At 42.9% G+C, this 16,358-nt stretch overlaps 1 protein-coding gene across 1 annotated transcript in view; it reads left to right on the top strand.

Moving 5' to 3' along the window:
- The window catches only part of nphp4 (nephronophthisis 4), a 180,625-nt gene that overhangs the window by 136,896 nt on the left and 27,371 nt on the right, over positions 1–16,358 (top strand). The window contains 6 exon segments of the mRNA XM_055659409.1: positions 187–359; positions 2,052–2,212; positions 4,312–4,492; positions 8,154–8,282; positions 10,212–10,421; positions 11,937–12,159. Of these exon segments, the coding sequence (XP_055515384.1) occupies positions 187–359; positions 2,052–2,212; positions 4,312–4,492; positions 8,154–8,282; positions 10,212–10,421; positions 11,937–12,159 (1,077 nt within the window).

Below are 16,358 nucleotides of genomic sequence, written 5' to 3'. Positions count from 1 at the left end.
AGGACTTTTCATGCAGAATGGTGCTGCTCAAATCAGTCAATTGAGGATTGATTCTATAAGATATGAGCTATTGATTCACTTAAAAGGAAGATAAATAGAAGCTAACTATCGTGTGTGTACAGGAGGCAGCCATGTAAGATGTACTATGTCATTAGTAAGCTTTTGGTGGTTGATTTTTTTTCACAGGGTACCTCGGGAAAGTGATCATCCAAGATCAGTCTACTTCACCTTACAGTTTTATCGCTTTCCACCAGTTACAACCCAACAGCTGCAACTTGTGAAGATGAAAAAAAAGGGACCTAAAAGTTCCATGCATTTCATCCTGGTACCACTAAATAAAAATGGCATTGGTAATATAGGTGAGTATTGCAAAATGTCTTGGGCATTCAAATCAGCCATTCATTTATGCATCACATGACCCTCTTCCCACATTGCTTTGGTGGCCTTCAAAAAAATAAGGAACTGCAGATGCTGGTATAAACCGAAGACAAATGCAAAATGCTGGAGTAACTCAGTGGGACAGGCAGCATGTTTTGAGAGAAGGAGAGTTTCAGATTGAGACCCTTCTTCAGAAATATATTATTCTGCTTCTTTCTTTCTAATACCGTTATTTGGCTTCCATTTAAATGAATCAATAGCTTGCATCTTATCCATCTGTCATGCTTTGTAGGAGAAAGTTCCACATTCTACCCATTGGGATGTCAGAATTCAAACATTTTTTGCTAACTTTGCTAAGAAACGTTTAAAATTTACTTTAGAGGATCCAGGGGAGATTATTTAGCCACTCAACTTGTTTTTCCAGTCAATGAGATCGTATATTAGTCCATGGATAACAGAAACCTACCCATTGTGTATTTAAAATTGATGATTTTCTTCTAGTTTAATTTGCTATCTGTGGGACTGAATTTTAAACTTCTATCCTATGCACGTTTACAATAAATGATAACTTTACATAATACTGTAGAGCATGATTAAATGCCAATAAAAGGAACATGACGAGATTAGCCAGGATAAAGAGAAAGAAACTCTTCATATTGGTGCATGGTTCACCAGAATGTTGACCTGATCTGTGCAACAGGAAGAGGGCAAGTTCATGCCACAGCAGTCATTAGATATTTGTGGGTACACAAAAATGCTGGAGAAACTCAGCGGGCGCAGCAGCATCTATGGAGCGAAGGAAATAGATTAGATATTTGTGGGCAGCTTCCTATGAATTCAGCAGTCACTTCATCACTGTACACAGTAACTCAAAATTATTATTTAACTTGCCCACCATTTCTTTATTTACATTTGTATTGTCACTGCCAGTCATTAAGGGACCCATATTTTTTTTTGTCATTTCCATAATCCCCCTCTGTGCCAAACCTGGACTCGCAACTGTTTGTCCCCTTCCACCTGCATTCCTTCCTCTAGCTTCACAATTTGCAACTCTTCCATCCTTTTATCTCGCACTTTATGATTTTCACCTCTGGCCTTTGTCCAACCATCTACCTATCGAAACCTGCCCTAACCTGTATGCATCTATTACCTGGAGAAATGGAATAGGTGACGTTTCGGGTCAAGACGCTTCTTCAGACAAAGTCTGATTCTGAAGAAGGGTCTTGATCTGAAACGTCACCGATTCTTTTTCTCCAGGGATGCTGCCTGACCCACTGAGTTACTCCTGAATTTTGTATCTATCTTCAGTGTAAACCAGCATCTGCAGTTCCTTCCTACACTCCTATGCATCTATTATTTGCTAGTCATTGGCTTGCCCCTGCTCGCTTCCAGCTTCCATCCCCTACCTCACTCAGCCCTCCCCCCACTATCAGTCTGAAGGAGGGTCTCGACCCCAAATGTCACATATCACATGTTCTCCAGAGATGCTGTCGGACCCACTAAGTTACTCCAGCATGTTGCGTCTTTTTTTAATTCATTTTTAGTTCCATAATAATCCTTTTAAAAGAAAGCATTACGTTACTGAATTTCTAGTTTTTATTTAACTGACCAAAGAATTACTGGGGGTAACATCTGTCTTGAAATGTTTTACTCCCATTTTCCACATGCCGCAGATTCCCCAGGGTTGGAGCTGAAATTTATGGTGGAGCCCAGTCTCATGAAGGATGGAGAACAGCGGTGGTTTATGCAGTACCTGGCCTTGCAGACACTGCAGATTGATGTCTGGGATGCAGAGTCTTTGCTTTTGATTGGCACTGCTTCTGTTGACCTGAAGGTAATGATGAAAAGAAGCATGACCGCTGCAGGATGCTAATGCTGCTGTATAAGCATGTTGTTATTGTTGATTCAACATTCCAACTGAATATCTGATGAGGCAAAAATATTCATCAAGAATGACAAAATGACGTGAGCTCTGGACACACAGAGTACCTCAGAATGGCAGATGCCCCATGTTAATCGTTTCAAGCCATGTGCTGTGGATACTGTAGTTGAGACTTCTTTAAGAAAATGAAGCATTTGGCACACATGGCAATATGTTACATCTGGCTACTTTTGAACATTTCATCCACTGAATTTGTCAGAGAATTGGAGGAAGTCGTTCTGGTGAAGCAAGCACTTAATTTTTTTAATTTTCATCCTCATCAAACTCGCACAGTTTGAGTTTGTGCAAATTATCGAGCACCCATTCACCCACATACTGTACACATTGTAATTTACAATGGCCAGTTAACCCTCCAGCACACATCTCTTATGGATTGTATTGTATTGTATTGTATTCAAATTTATTGTCATTGTCTCAATTAGAGACAACAAAATGAATTTTCCTTACAGGCAGTATCATAAAAATAAATAAATAATAAATAATAAAACATATTAAAAATAAAATTGAATTGAATTAAATAAAAGAAAAGCACAAACACAGAAAGTCCACGACACAACACAACACAGTGGCACCAAGGTGAGGAAGGCACCATAGTCCAGCCAGCCTCCCCTCCGATCTTCCCAGATGTTCATCCGTGGTCTGGGCCTTCCGAGCACCCGCAGTCGCCGCACCGGGCGGCCCGATGTTCAGGCCCTCACGCCGGGCTGGTGGAACGCCGACGCCGATCCCCGACGGTGAACATCCTCCTCCTCAGCGGCCCGGACCCCCTGATCAGCCACCTCCCGCAGCCGGAGTCCGCAGCTCCTGAGTCCGCAGGCCGAGCCGGGCGGAGTCGCAGGACCCCGCGTTGTTGATCAGCGCCGCCCGCGTTGGGAGCTCCGCAAACCGCAGCTCCATGATGTCGGTGCAGCAGGTCCAGCACTCCGGGCTCCAGATGTGTAAAGAAACGGGTGCACCTGCAGTTACAAGGAGAAAATGCAAACGCCACTTTGACAGCACTGGAGGCCAGCGTTGTCAGAGCTGTGGGGCAGCAGCTCTTTTAGCAAATCTCTGTGTCATCCTTACTTTCAAACTTCCACGTCATTTCACCTCAGTCTCTCTGTAATCTCCTCCAGTCCTATGTCAGTCCTCTGCTAATCCCTGCATTTAATGACTGCACCATTGGTAGCTGTGTCTTCCACAGCTAACGTCCTGAACTCTGGAATTCCATCCCTGAATCTCTGTACATCTCCATTCTCCTCATGGCATCCTTAATATCTTGTTAGGTAAATTGCCATTTTACTTTGCATTAAAAGCAAAGTATTAGTTTAAAGTACATGCCTTGCTTACAAGGGTGTCAAATGTTACGGGAGAAGGCAGGAGAATGGGGTTGAGAGGGAAAAATAGATCATCCATGATAGAATGGCGGTGCAGATTTGATGGGTTGAATGGCCTAATTCTGCTCCTATGTCGTATGATCATACGATAAATAAAATTGTTGTTCTATGCTCTGGATTAAAAGGAAGGTGAGATTGTAGCTGGACTTTAGGGTTACTTGAGAAAAGAGACTAATGGGAGGGATTGGGATGACTGGCACAGGATTGTGACCAAATTTTGATCCAGGTGGACCAATGTTAACAATGTTTTGGTTTTGTCCGACTTATTGAAACCTCTGTGTGCTTTGAATCCCTAGCCTAACTTGTATTTTGTGATTCGGACTTAGCTAAACATATTAAGAATATTTCAATCTAATTGGTTGACCAAAGGCAGCATCTGGCCTTTTCACAAAGGTCCAATCTAGAAATGGGTTTTTTAATAACTCAAATAATTCTATTATTTTTAGTGCCAAAGACCTTCGAGTTTCTCTGGGCATGAACAAGTAGCTGCTGCTGTTCATTAATCACTGACTGCAAAATACAAGCCAAAGCACTCGAAAGTTCAGTGGAACTCCCATTGCACATGTTTTGCAAAGTTGGGTACATGAGAGTAATAATAACATTTTATTGTTGCAGCATTTGCTACGTCACGGTCTTTCTGCAGTCCAGGTGTCCCATGAACTGGAGGTGGTAAACACAGACTATGCCCCAGATGTACCGATGTCCATATCTGATTTCACAAATCATGGTGCCGTTAAGCCTTATGGAGTGACAACAGTAATAAAAGGAAGGCTACATCTGCGCCTAGGAAACGTTGGTGAGTAAGCCTATGGTCTGAATCATTGAAAATAGACACAAACTGCTGGAGTAACTCAGCGGGACAGGCAACATCTCTGGATAGAAGGAATGGGTGATGTTTTGGGTCGAGACCCTTCTGGAGATGAGTGAATATAGTATCTGAATCATTGTTGATTTGGTTTTGTGATAGTCTAGAAAATGAAAAATATATGAGTAACCCCATACAGAGGAAGCTATAGAGTGGATACAATTATGACTTAAAAAAAAACATTTGGACAGATATATAGATAGGAAGGGTTTGGAAGGTTATGGGTCACAGGTTGGCAAATGGAACTACATATACCATATATTCAGCAATTTCCCAATGTATTAGATTCAATTTATGAAGAAAAACACCCACTCCTTTCACTGCCTCGCTGTAGTTCCTTTTGGTGACTTCTCAAGTTTCAGTAAGTCCCTCAGCATGTAGTCCTGCAGTCTGGAATGGCAGGCCGCAACATTCTTCTACTGACATCCCATTGTGTTGGTAGGCCAATAAGTTTTGGGCAGACCAAAGAGCATCTTTCAGCGAGCTGCCGATCTTCCAGCAGCGCTTGATATTCATATCTGAAAGCGTTCCTGGGAACAGCCCATAAATCAAAGAGTCCTTTATTATGGAGGCGCTCAGGATGAACCGTGACAAGGACATTGTCCAAATCTACACTCTGCGAAGAGGTGAAAATCAATATCCTTTACTGTTCAGTCGGAGTTACTAATTACCGTTGCTAATCAACAGCGGTTTCCTGCGATGGGGGCCGTGACATCCGCCTGCGCTGGGTGCCGCCGAGATTAATGGGCATCTGCTGGATATGTTCTGTGACTGACACAGTGCTGCAAGTAACTGCAGACACAGGATGATGATGAAGGAAAGAGGATGCCTGAGACAGACATATGCCTGAGACAAGCTGAGGAGCTGAGTGAGAAAACAAATGATGGTTGTAAATATTTATAGGAAAGTTGTTTAAAACTTTGGAGATGTCAATGAGCTGTCCAAGGGAACTTTCTTGTTGAAATGTTTATGAATTAGCTGCCATAAGATTTAGAAAAAATAGTATCTGAACTCAAATTGATGTCTCTAACTACAGATACACTTTAAACTCAGGCACATTGCAATCATGTAAATTGAATTCAAGTTAAACCCGCTTCAATGACTGAACTGTCCGACAACCAAATTAAATTCCCATGGATGACTTATCCTTCAATCAGAAAAATGTCATGATGTGGAAAGGATTTATGCTGTTGTGTTAGTAATTGAAAGACTGGCTGAACCATCTCAATCAGGAGAACAGTGCTTCATGCTCATTTGAATGCTACCTCTGAGCTTCAGTTGCGGTCTGAGGATAACAGTATTTAGGTTCACTAGGAACTTTGCCATGTTAGAGAAAGGTAGCAAACAGCCATGATTGTCTGATTGTGGAAATTCCCTTAATTTATTACCAATGTTCAACATAGACATTTGAAGTCAGCTACTTGACCCTTTGAGCCTGCTCTGCCATTTACTGTAATTGCGGCAGATGGTTCATATTCATTGTCCTGCTTTTCTCCAATATATCTTGATCTCAACCCTCCTTGTAGAACTATATCTACCTCCTTGAATGCATTTAATGATCTAGCCTCATGTGGAAGATAATTACCACTCTCTTGATGAAGAAATGTATCTTTATCTCAATCTTAAATTATATGCCCTGCATCCTTAAGCTTTGACCACAATTGGAACAATTTCCTTCAACTAGTCTATCCAATCATGTCAGGATTTTATCACTGAAGTCCCCACTCATTCTTTCAAATTCTCATGAATACAAGCCTCAAACTCTCTCCGTATGTCAGTCCTGAATCCAGCAATCAGTTTGGGGAACCATTGCTCCACTCCCTTCATTGCAAAAGCATCCTGTCTCAGAGAAGGAAACCAAAATTGCACCCAGTATTCAAGATTTGATCTCAGCAAAACCCCTTGGAAGGGCAGTAAGCCATCCCTGTTCTGTTCTGTACTTAATTCCTGGTGTTATGAAGACCTTTGCTGCCTTAACCACCTGCTGTGCCTTCATGTGTAGGAAGGAACTACAAATGCTGCTTTGCACCAAAGATAGACCCAAAATGTCCAAGGAAGTGTCTTGACCCGAAACATCACCCATTTATTTTCTCCACAGATGCTGCCTGACCCGCTGAATTACTCCAGCATTTTGTGTCTTATCTTTTACTGTACTATGCTTACTTTCATTGATTGGTCAACAAGGACTACCCATGTTTTGCTGCGCCTCCTCCTTTCTTAATATTTCATTGTTCAGATAATAATCTGCCTTCCTCCTTTTACCTTTAAGGTGAATAATCTCACGTTTCCACATTAAACTGCATCTGCCGTTTATTTTCCCACACACTTAATCTGCCTAAATCATTCCGGAGAATCTCTACAGCTCACCCTCCCACCCAGCGTTGAGTCTTTTGCAAAGTCATAGTCGTCACATTTAATTCTCTCATCCGAATCATTAATGCGTATTGTGACTACTTGGTGTCCAGGCACTGAACTGATCCGAAAAGGAACAGTTTACGTCTGTTTTTTTTGTTTCCTGTCTGTTAAGCTGTTCTCGATCCATTTTCCCCGATTCCATGTTCTTTCATGTTTACACTAATCTGTTTCATGGGGTTTGTTGAAAGCTTTCTGAATTTTCAAAAACAGCATCTCAACTCGTTTTCACCCATTCACTCTACCAGTCACATCCTCAAAAATCTCCGGTACATTTGTCAAGCATGATCTCATTCTGACTTTGACCAGTGTTGTCAATGTTTTGCTATTTCACCTATACTATTACTAAAACTCTCATCTTGACCACTTCTCGTCTACGTTGTAAATAAATTTGAGCCAAAATGCTACCCTATATCGCTATGATTTTTTTCGCCATCTTACTCACGGTTCTCTGCTCCAAGACACCAAGTTTTGTTCCGATCGGTGAAATAATACAAAAGTTATGAAGGTTTTAAAAATCGTGAGATTGGTCTTCTCGCCTGTCAGTCACCATGAAGGTAACGCCCCTTCCGGGGGCCAGGAGAATAAAGCCCTGGAGGCTGGTCGTGAGTCAGTCAGCCCGCCCAGAAGACCATGAGTGGGAGTTGAGTCCAGAACTGTGAATCTATGCCGTGCTGACTGAACTGTGAGCCCACCAGCCGTGGCTGAGCCCAGAGGTCACGCTCATTCCAGAAGTCCCGCTCAGTCCAGAGTCGCGCTCATTTCTGTAGTCCCGCTCAGTCCAAAGGTCGCGCTGTGTGTGCGATGGAGGGTGTGTGCAAAATTGCATGTAGTCAGAAAATGTGCAAAATTGCATGTAGTTCCAAGACATGGATCACGAAAGTTGATTTCTAGACATATTTTTGATGCTCGGCCCACAGCCTATAAACACAACAAAGTTAATATGTGTAGGAATGAACTGCAGATGCTGGTTTAAATCGAAGATAGACAAAACATGCTGGAGTAACTCAGCCGGACAGGCAGCATCTCTGGAGAGAAGGAATGGGTGACACCGAAATGTCACCCATTCCTTCTCTCCAGAGATGCTGCCTGTCCCACTGTTACTCCAGCATTTTGTGTCTATCCATAATAAAGTTAATATGCTGGTTTGGTTATTAGTGTCATGACTTGGTCTCCATAGGTCACCGGAGTGAGCAGAGAGTGAAGAGACCTTTTCCTACTCTTCAGTCCAAGATCATTTCTGCCCATGACAATACCAGCAAGTTTTACGGAGGAAGTTTGACTACTCTAACTGTAGGGAACGTAAATGGTAAGTCACTGATTAAATATTACTCAACCTCTTTATATGATTCACAATAAGATCTTTGAGTAAACTTTAACAGAACCTTGATGATACATGTACAGTGTACATGTAGGTTTACCTAAACATTTATGTAGTCATTCTGTAGTAGCAAATAAATTGTATTCATTTATAGAAAAATAAAGCACTTTCGGTTCCTGTATTTGTTTAGTTCTGGAACTACTCCAGAAAGCACAAGACACTTGATTTAAGTGCAGAATTGTGGGGGGAGGGGGGTTTGTGTGATGAGCTGGAGTCGAGAAAAGACCAGGATCAATCAGGGCCGGCCACAAACGATGTCAGGCAGAGCTTGGCCTGTTGGGTCTATTGTTTGCCAGGGAAGGTATGATCTCAAGAGGGAAACAATGTGGAGAACTGTGGAACTGGTGAAATGTCTCGAGTGGAGGGAGGGGGAGGGAGGAGGGGAAGGGAGTGTAAGTAGAAGTTACTTAAATGTAGAGTTCAATGTTCATACCAAGCTAAATAGGAGATTCTGTTCCTCCAATTTGCGTGAGGCTTCACTCTGGCAATGGAGGAGGCCCAGGACAGAAGGGTCAGTATAGGAATGGGAAGGGGAGTTGAAATGGTTGGCAACAACGAGATCCCATCGGCCTCAGCGGACTCAGTGGAAACATTCAGCGAAACGGTCACGGAGTCTATGTTGGGACTCGCCGATGTACAGGAGCCCACACCAGGAGTTACTCCATCCTGCTCTTTGTGTCCACACTTGATTTAAGTAGTTTGCAGAATAACTTTTGTTTGCATATAACACAATTAATGCATATATAAAAATAGGTTCCTGTATTCTGCAGTTCTGCAGTTATTTCTGGAAAGCTATCGCGATGTACACTCTTCAGTTTGCTTGCTACAGAGATATACCACAGATATCACAATTATGAACTCATGATACTGAATCCTTTAAATATAAACTTATTTACATCGCACTCCCAGTATCCCAGAGATACTTGGCACAACCAAGAGAGTATTCACATCTATTTGTGAACCCTTTGAGTTTTTAAACATCTTACCCCCACATGTATTCCATTTATTCTGTTTATTACAGAAGCTACTAAAGCTACACATTAAACATTTATAGTCATCATCAGTTTGGTTACTTATTTCCTTGCAAAAATAATTTGTATGGATGGCAACCAGTTATTTGTAGCAGAACATAAGCCACCCTTATATTCTGCTTATTTTAGAAAACCAACTGGTTCAAGACACAAGACTGTCAGATTACTACTTAATCTTAAACATAACTAATAATAACTAGCCACTTGAGAAGCAGTAGGCCCTTTGGCTCCTTGCATCACAACACCGTGTGTGAATGAGCTGCCAGCCCACCAGGCCTGAGTGACTGAGCTGCCAGCCCACCAGGCCTGAGTGACTGAGCTGCCAGCCCAAGAATCCCTTCGGCCCGCAACACCCATACTAGCGCTCCAGAAAGCCCCCCCCCCCCCCACTGGCCACCAATATTGGAATTGGTGGAGAGATGGAATATTGCGTTGGGAGACCAACCCTCCCGTGTGAACATGGGGCCCAATGGGTCCCACTTAGTCTAGAAGTTATTGTAAATCCATCATTCACAGATTTAAAGTTAACAATTAAAATAGCATCAGTAGACATTGGTGGGAGAGAAATGTATCTTCATTGAAAACCTAGCTCAAATTTTCTATCTACATGTTTTTGTCTCAAACTACAGATAATGGGGCTGGCGCCTTATCATCTGCTTTAATATCTGAAACCATCATTCACATCTACACGTAATCTTCAAATGACAAGGAATCCAGCCTTATCGTCATTCTTTTACACCAATACATCTTTTTAGTCTTTCCTCTTAGTCTTTATAATTGTTTCCTTCTCAAATATTTATCAGTAATAATGTACATTTTTTTTAAGGTTACAAGGTGTACAGAGCACAGCGTTTGGTGGACCTAGATGGTGAGCTGGCCTCAGTCCTTTTTTCCAGAGCAAGGATCAACAGTGTTGGGCAGATGCAATCAGACAGCGACGGAGAGATCATTCGCAAACGGAAGCTGAGCCGGATGATAGCTGTTCGACAGCAAGAGTCTGGCACTGATCTTCCATCAAAGAGTCACATTCTGGTAAGATGCATAGATTTAAGCATTCTAAAAAAATAAACCTTTCGTATTGATACAAACTCTTAATGTTATAACATAAGCAAAATGTAAAATGATAAAAGGTAAAATGAGTCAGTGATTAATGATTCAGTGATTAAATGATTCGGTGTTAAATATCTCCTAAATGTAGCAAAATATTCCACAATTCCAGTACTGATGGTGGAAACCAGGATCCTGGGACCATTTGAGGCTGAATAATTAGTGATTTAATTCCCTCGACGTGTACCTGGATTTTGCAGTGGTTCTGATGGCAAAACTACTGGTGTTCACAGTGTGATCATGACAGCAACTTCAGGATTTCTGTGCTGTTCTAGTTTAAATGTGAAATCCTGAAGTTGGCCCCAATTCAGTCCGGTCTCCGATGCTAAAAACAGGATGGAGATCCAGGTGACACTGAACTTGGATGAATTGCTGAAAGATTAATTTCAAATTAAATCCGCATGAAAATTTTGAGGCCAACCTGAGGAGGTGCAAAGTGTAAAATGAGGCAAGACAACAAACAGGTAGCAGATGTAACATCTAGAGAATAGATTTAAAATAACCTGTTAATTCTAAAATATTTTTATGATCTTTATAACAGTAATTGATTTAGAAATATTTGCTGGGATCCCTGGGATGGCTGGACTGTCATATGAGGAAAGATTGAAACGACTAAGCTTGTATTCACTGGAGTTTAGAAGGATGAGGGGGATCTTATAGAAACATATATAATTATAAAAGGACTGGACAAGTGAGATGCAGGAAAAATGTTCCCAATGTTGGGTGAGTCCAGAACCAGGGGCCACAGTCTTAGAATAAAGGGGAGGTAATTTAAGACTGAGGTGAGAAAAAACCTTTTCACCCTGAGAGCTGTGAATTTATGGAATTCCCTGCCACAGACAGCAGTGGAGGCCAAGTCTTTAAGAGAGAGTTAGATAGAGCTCTAGGGGCTAGTGGAGTCAAGGGATATGGGGAGAAGGCAGGCACGGGTTATTGATAGGGGATGATCAGCCATGATCACAATGAATGGCGGTGCTGGCCCGAAGGGCCAAATAGCCTCCTACTGCACCTATTTTCTATGTTTCTATATTTCTTAATATTTAAATTGGTTTAATAATTGATTTTTTTAAAACATTGAGGATTGTTAATTTTAAAATACATCTTAAACTAATATTATTTCTATGGCTAGTTTTATGAGATCTTACGTCTTCAATGTTCCCGACTTTAAAAAAATCCTTACAAAGGCTTATTAATTTAGATTTGACGTATATTAATAGTGTCACATAAAGCTTTTGTCTCAAACAAAATACAAAAATATTGGTGAACTTCTTCATTGCATTTCCATGTGCAGTGAACTGAATTCATTCTGAAATCTCTGGTCCTGCTTACTTTTATACAATATAAGGTTCAATATAGATAGATGACGTTTTATGTCGGGGTCCTTCTTCAGACTGGTTCAATATAGATAGATGACGTTCTGAGTTGGGGCCCTTCACACTGATTCAACGTGAATAGATGATGCCTCATGAGCGAGACCTGCAGGTCATAGAAGCATATCGCGAGCAACTCAAAGCACAGAGCATCAACAAGATGTTATCCCTGGCCATTACCACACAGTTCACATTGTACTCTACACTTGGGAATGCTGAATTTTTTGAATTTACTCTGAAAAATCCTTACAGTGTTCAGCATACTGTAACAGTTGAGTGTGAACATCCAGAACTCAGGTATGTTGCTCTCCAGATAACAGCATGAAGTCTGGTCTCCAACATCCATCTTCTTGTACCCACAGTTACTCGGAACCCAGCTTCTCATTCTTGACCTCCAGCAAACTTGCTTTTCTAAAGATCTTGACTTTAATTCACTGCCTTCAGGGTTATAGTTGGAAGCAAACTTGGGGATCCATAGAACATAAAACAAAATAACACACAAACAATTTAATTAGCCCACCATGTGTGTGCCAACCGTAATATGAATCAAAACTGATCATATCTACCCCTATCCATAGCGCCATATTTCCTGCCTGTTCTTGTGTCTCTCTAAATGCTCCTCTAATATTGCTACAGGTGCACAACCTTTTATCCGAAGATCCAAATAACGAAAACCTCCGAATAGCGACATTTTTTCAGTCCTTGAAAAAAGGTCCTTGAAAACGTTCACGGAGGGCGGCCCGCAGAGGTGACAGCGGAACTTCCGGTCGGTCCTCGAAGAAAGGGGAACTAAATCCCCATTCATAAAAGAGAAGGTGAGGGTATATTGCGCGGGAGGGTTAATAATTGGCAATATGCTGCTGTCTGCCCGCTGAGTTAAAAAAGTTCCCACGGTAGACTCACGATACACAGTGTATTGTGAGTCTTGCGTGGGAACTTTTTTAACTTAGCGGGCAGGGAGCTGCAGATTGTCGCTCCCTTCAGTTTCACCCCACCTACACCCCTCTGCTTCCCGGCCATATGTGTGACCCCTTCCCTCCCCTCTCCAGCTCCCCGCCCATTGCACCGGCGTGGGGGCTTTGCACTGTCTTCACGTCGGCAATGCCAGTCACAGGAGACGTCAGGACCAACGGGACACCGACCCCCAGGCCCACTGCAAGCACGGAGATCCCAGAGACCCACAGCCAGCAGCAGCCCAGCCCCGCTCCAACTCCAGAGGAAAACTGCAAACTAGCGGGAGACATCGGGACCACCAGAAGCCGCTCCCCGATGGGCCGCTATGGCGACAAGTGGCAGTTCGCCCACAGCCCGAGCTGCGCCCTCTCATCGGGACACCGACCCCCAGGCCCACTGCAAGCACGGAGATCCCAGATCAGCAACTCCAGTCCAGCCCCGCTCCAACTCCAGAGGGGCAGAAACTGATCAGTGCGCAAGGTGCGTATTGTTCTTGAGGGATGTTAAATGTGGCCCTGTGGCCGCCGTATGGGCCCATCGGGGAGCGGATTCCTCTGGAGTTGGGGGTGAGGGGGAGGGGGGTATTGTGCTGTTTGATCGCCCCCTGCTATCCCAGGGACAGGGAGACAGGACTTCACCGAGGGCGCCCCAGGCCTACTCCAGCGGAACCTCCGGTCAGTCCTCGAAGAAAGGGTAACTAAATCCCCATTCATAAAAGAGGAGAGGGTACATTGCGTGGGAGAGTAGGAATCCCAAGACAAAGTTGAGTGAGCGTTCACCGAGGGTGGCCCGCAGAGGTGACAGCGGAACCTCATGTCGGTCCTGGAAGAAAAGGGAACTAAATCACCTTCATAAAAGAGAAGTGGAGGGTATATTGCGCGGGAGGGTATGTCGCCTACTGGAAGAAACCAGACATATTTTCCAGGATGTCGTCTGCACTTGGGAAAGCTCAATTTTTTGGCGCCTCTGAAAAATGCTTACACGGATATAAGAGTGTGAAAGTTGAGTGCCTTATCCCGCCTCAGGCATGTAGACCCGCTAGGTGACATGAGCATGCGGGTCTGGTTCCATGCTGCGGTCACATCTTACAAACCCAGGAACTCACTCAACACACTGCATTTCATACAGACATTTATTCTGCAAGAAAAAAACTACACTGAAGACTCAAACTCGCGACCGAGGAACTGCCGGGATCAAGGCGCAAACTCGCGACCTTGCGGATATGAGCCATAAAACACTCTACACAGAAACAATTTAATTAGCCCACCATGTGTGTGCCAACCGTAATATGAATCAAAACTGATCATATCTACCCCTATCCATAGCGCCATATTTCCTGCCTGTTCTTGTGTCTCTCTAAATGCTCCTCTAATATTGCTATCATATCTGGGAGTGCATTCCAAGCACCTACCATCCTCTGTGTAAAATAAAAAATCTTATAAATCTCTTTTCATTTGCCCGGCTAATCTTAAACCTATTCCCTCTTGTGTTTGACATTACTACCCTTGGAAAAAGACTTTGACCATCTACTTTAGGCCTCTCATAATTTTATATGTTTCAGTCACGTCACCCTCAGCCTCCGACGTTCCAGTGAAAATAATACAAGTTTGTTCAACCACTCCTTAAAGCTAATACTCTCCAGTCCAGGCCAAACACTTCATGAATATAGCCAGTTCATTGGCTATATTTAAGAGGGACTTAGATGTGGCCCTTGTGGCTAAAGGGATCAGGGGGTATGGAGAGAAGGTAGGCACAGGATACTGAGTTGGATGATCAGCCATGATCATATTGAATGGTGGTGCAGGCTCGAAGAGCCGAATGACCTACTCCTGCACCTATTTTCTATGTTTCTATGTTTCTATGAACATCTTCTGTACCCTTTCTAAAGTCTCCACGTCCATCCTGCAATACAGTGACCAGAACTAGACACGATACTCCAAATGTGACCCAATCAAAGGTTCATACAGCTGTAACAGAGCTTAATACTTTCACAATCAATGCCTTGACTGATGAACGTAAGCATGCCACATGCCTTTTTTACCACACAATCTACCTATGTTGCCACTTTCAGGTTGCTCTGGACTTGCATCCAAAGGTCCCTCCAAACATCTTGATTTTAATGCTATTAAAAAGAATATTAAAGAGATGCATCTAGTGATGATTGATCTGTTAAAGTTGTGCCCATGTATATTACTGATCGGGATGGTGTTCCTCACCTAAAAGAGAGTATGTTCAAATGATTGCAAGTTACTAGATAAGGATTTCATTGTTCATCCCTGCTTTGTATTCTTTCTGCATTTTCTTTGGCCCCCCAGCTTTCCCCAGCAAATGATTTACTTGCAGGCTCCATCAGATGTTGATCTTTTCCTGGGTATGAGGACGTATAAAACATGGAATTGCAATTGGCCTGTTTTTCCTTTCATATAAAAATGCCTTCACTCCTGGTGAGAAATGCCATCAATTTCTGATCCGTGAGCACATAATTCTGATACTAAAGTAGTGAACAGTTTTCCCCTTTGACACATTCAACTGGTACTAATCCCATGGCTGAGGTAATATTATTATTCTGATGAACAAATAGAGAAGCAGAGATACATATAACATACAGCACAGGAATGGGCCCTTCTGCCCACAAAGTTTATGCTGAGCATGGCTAGTCTAGTTTAGAGATACAGCATGAAAACAGGCCCTTCAGCCCATCGAGTCTGCAACAAACAGTGATACCTGCACATTAACACTATTCCACACACACTAGGGACAATTTACACATACACCAAGCCAATTAACCTACAAACCCGTACGTCTTTGGAGTGGGCGAGGAAATCGAAGATTTTAGAGAAAAGCTACGTGGTCACGGGGAGAACGTACAAACTCCGTACAGACAGCACCCGTAGCCGGGATCGAACCCTGGTCTCTGGCACTGTCTATCGTGGCTGCCCACTGAGCCAAGTTAAGTTGATTTTAGCTGCCTGCATGTGATCCATCTGCCTCTATCCCTTACACTTCCAAATGCTTTTCTAAAAGCCTCTTAAACGCCACTATTGTATCTGCCACCACCGCCACCCCAAGCAATGCATTCCAGGCCTCCACCACCATCTGTGTAAAAAAAAATCTTGCCCTGTACGTCTCCATTAAATGTTCCCCCTCTCATCTTATACCTGTAACCTCTAGTGTTGGGCATTTCCACTCTGGGGAAAAAGGTTATGACTGCCCACCTTATCTATGCCTCACATAATGTTATATACTTCTATCAAGTCTCCCTTTAACCTCCGATGTCCTATCTACTTGTGCTGCCACCTCCAATGAGCAAGAACTTGGACTCCCAAGATCCCTCTGCACATCAATGCTGGTAATTGTCTTGCCAGTAATTGTATACTCTCCCCTTACATTCAACCTCCTAAACTGCAACACCTCACACTTGCTCGGGTTCAACTCTGTCTCTCAATTAAACTCAATTTCTCTGCCCATTTCTTCAGCTGATCTATATCCCGCTGTATCTTGTGACAGGCTTTCTCACTGTCTGCAACTCCAATTTTGGTGTC

The sequence above is a fragment of the Leucoraja erinacea genome, chromosome 30 (assembly GCF_028641065.1).
Source record: "Leucoraja erinacea ecotype New England chromosome 30, Leri_hhj_1, whole genome shotgun sequence".
Lineage (NCBI taxonomy): Eukaryota > Metazoa > Chordata > Chondrichthyes > Rajiformes > Rajidae > Leucoraja > Leucoraja erinaceus.
The sequence above is the reverse complement of the archived record's forward strand: the minus strand, read 5'-3'. Positions and strand labels throughout refer to the sequence as shown.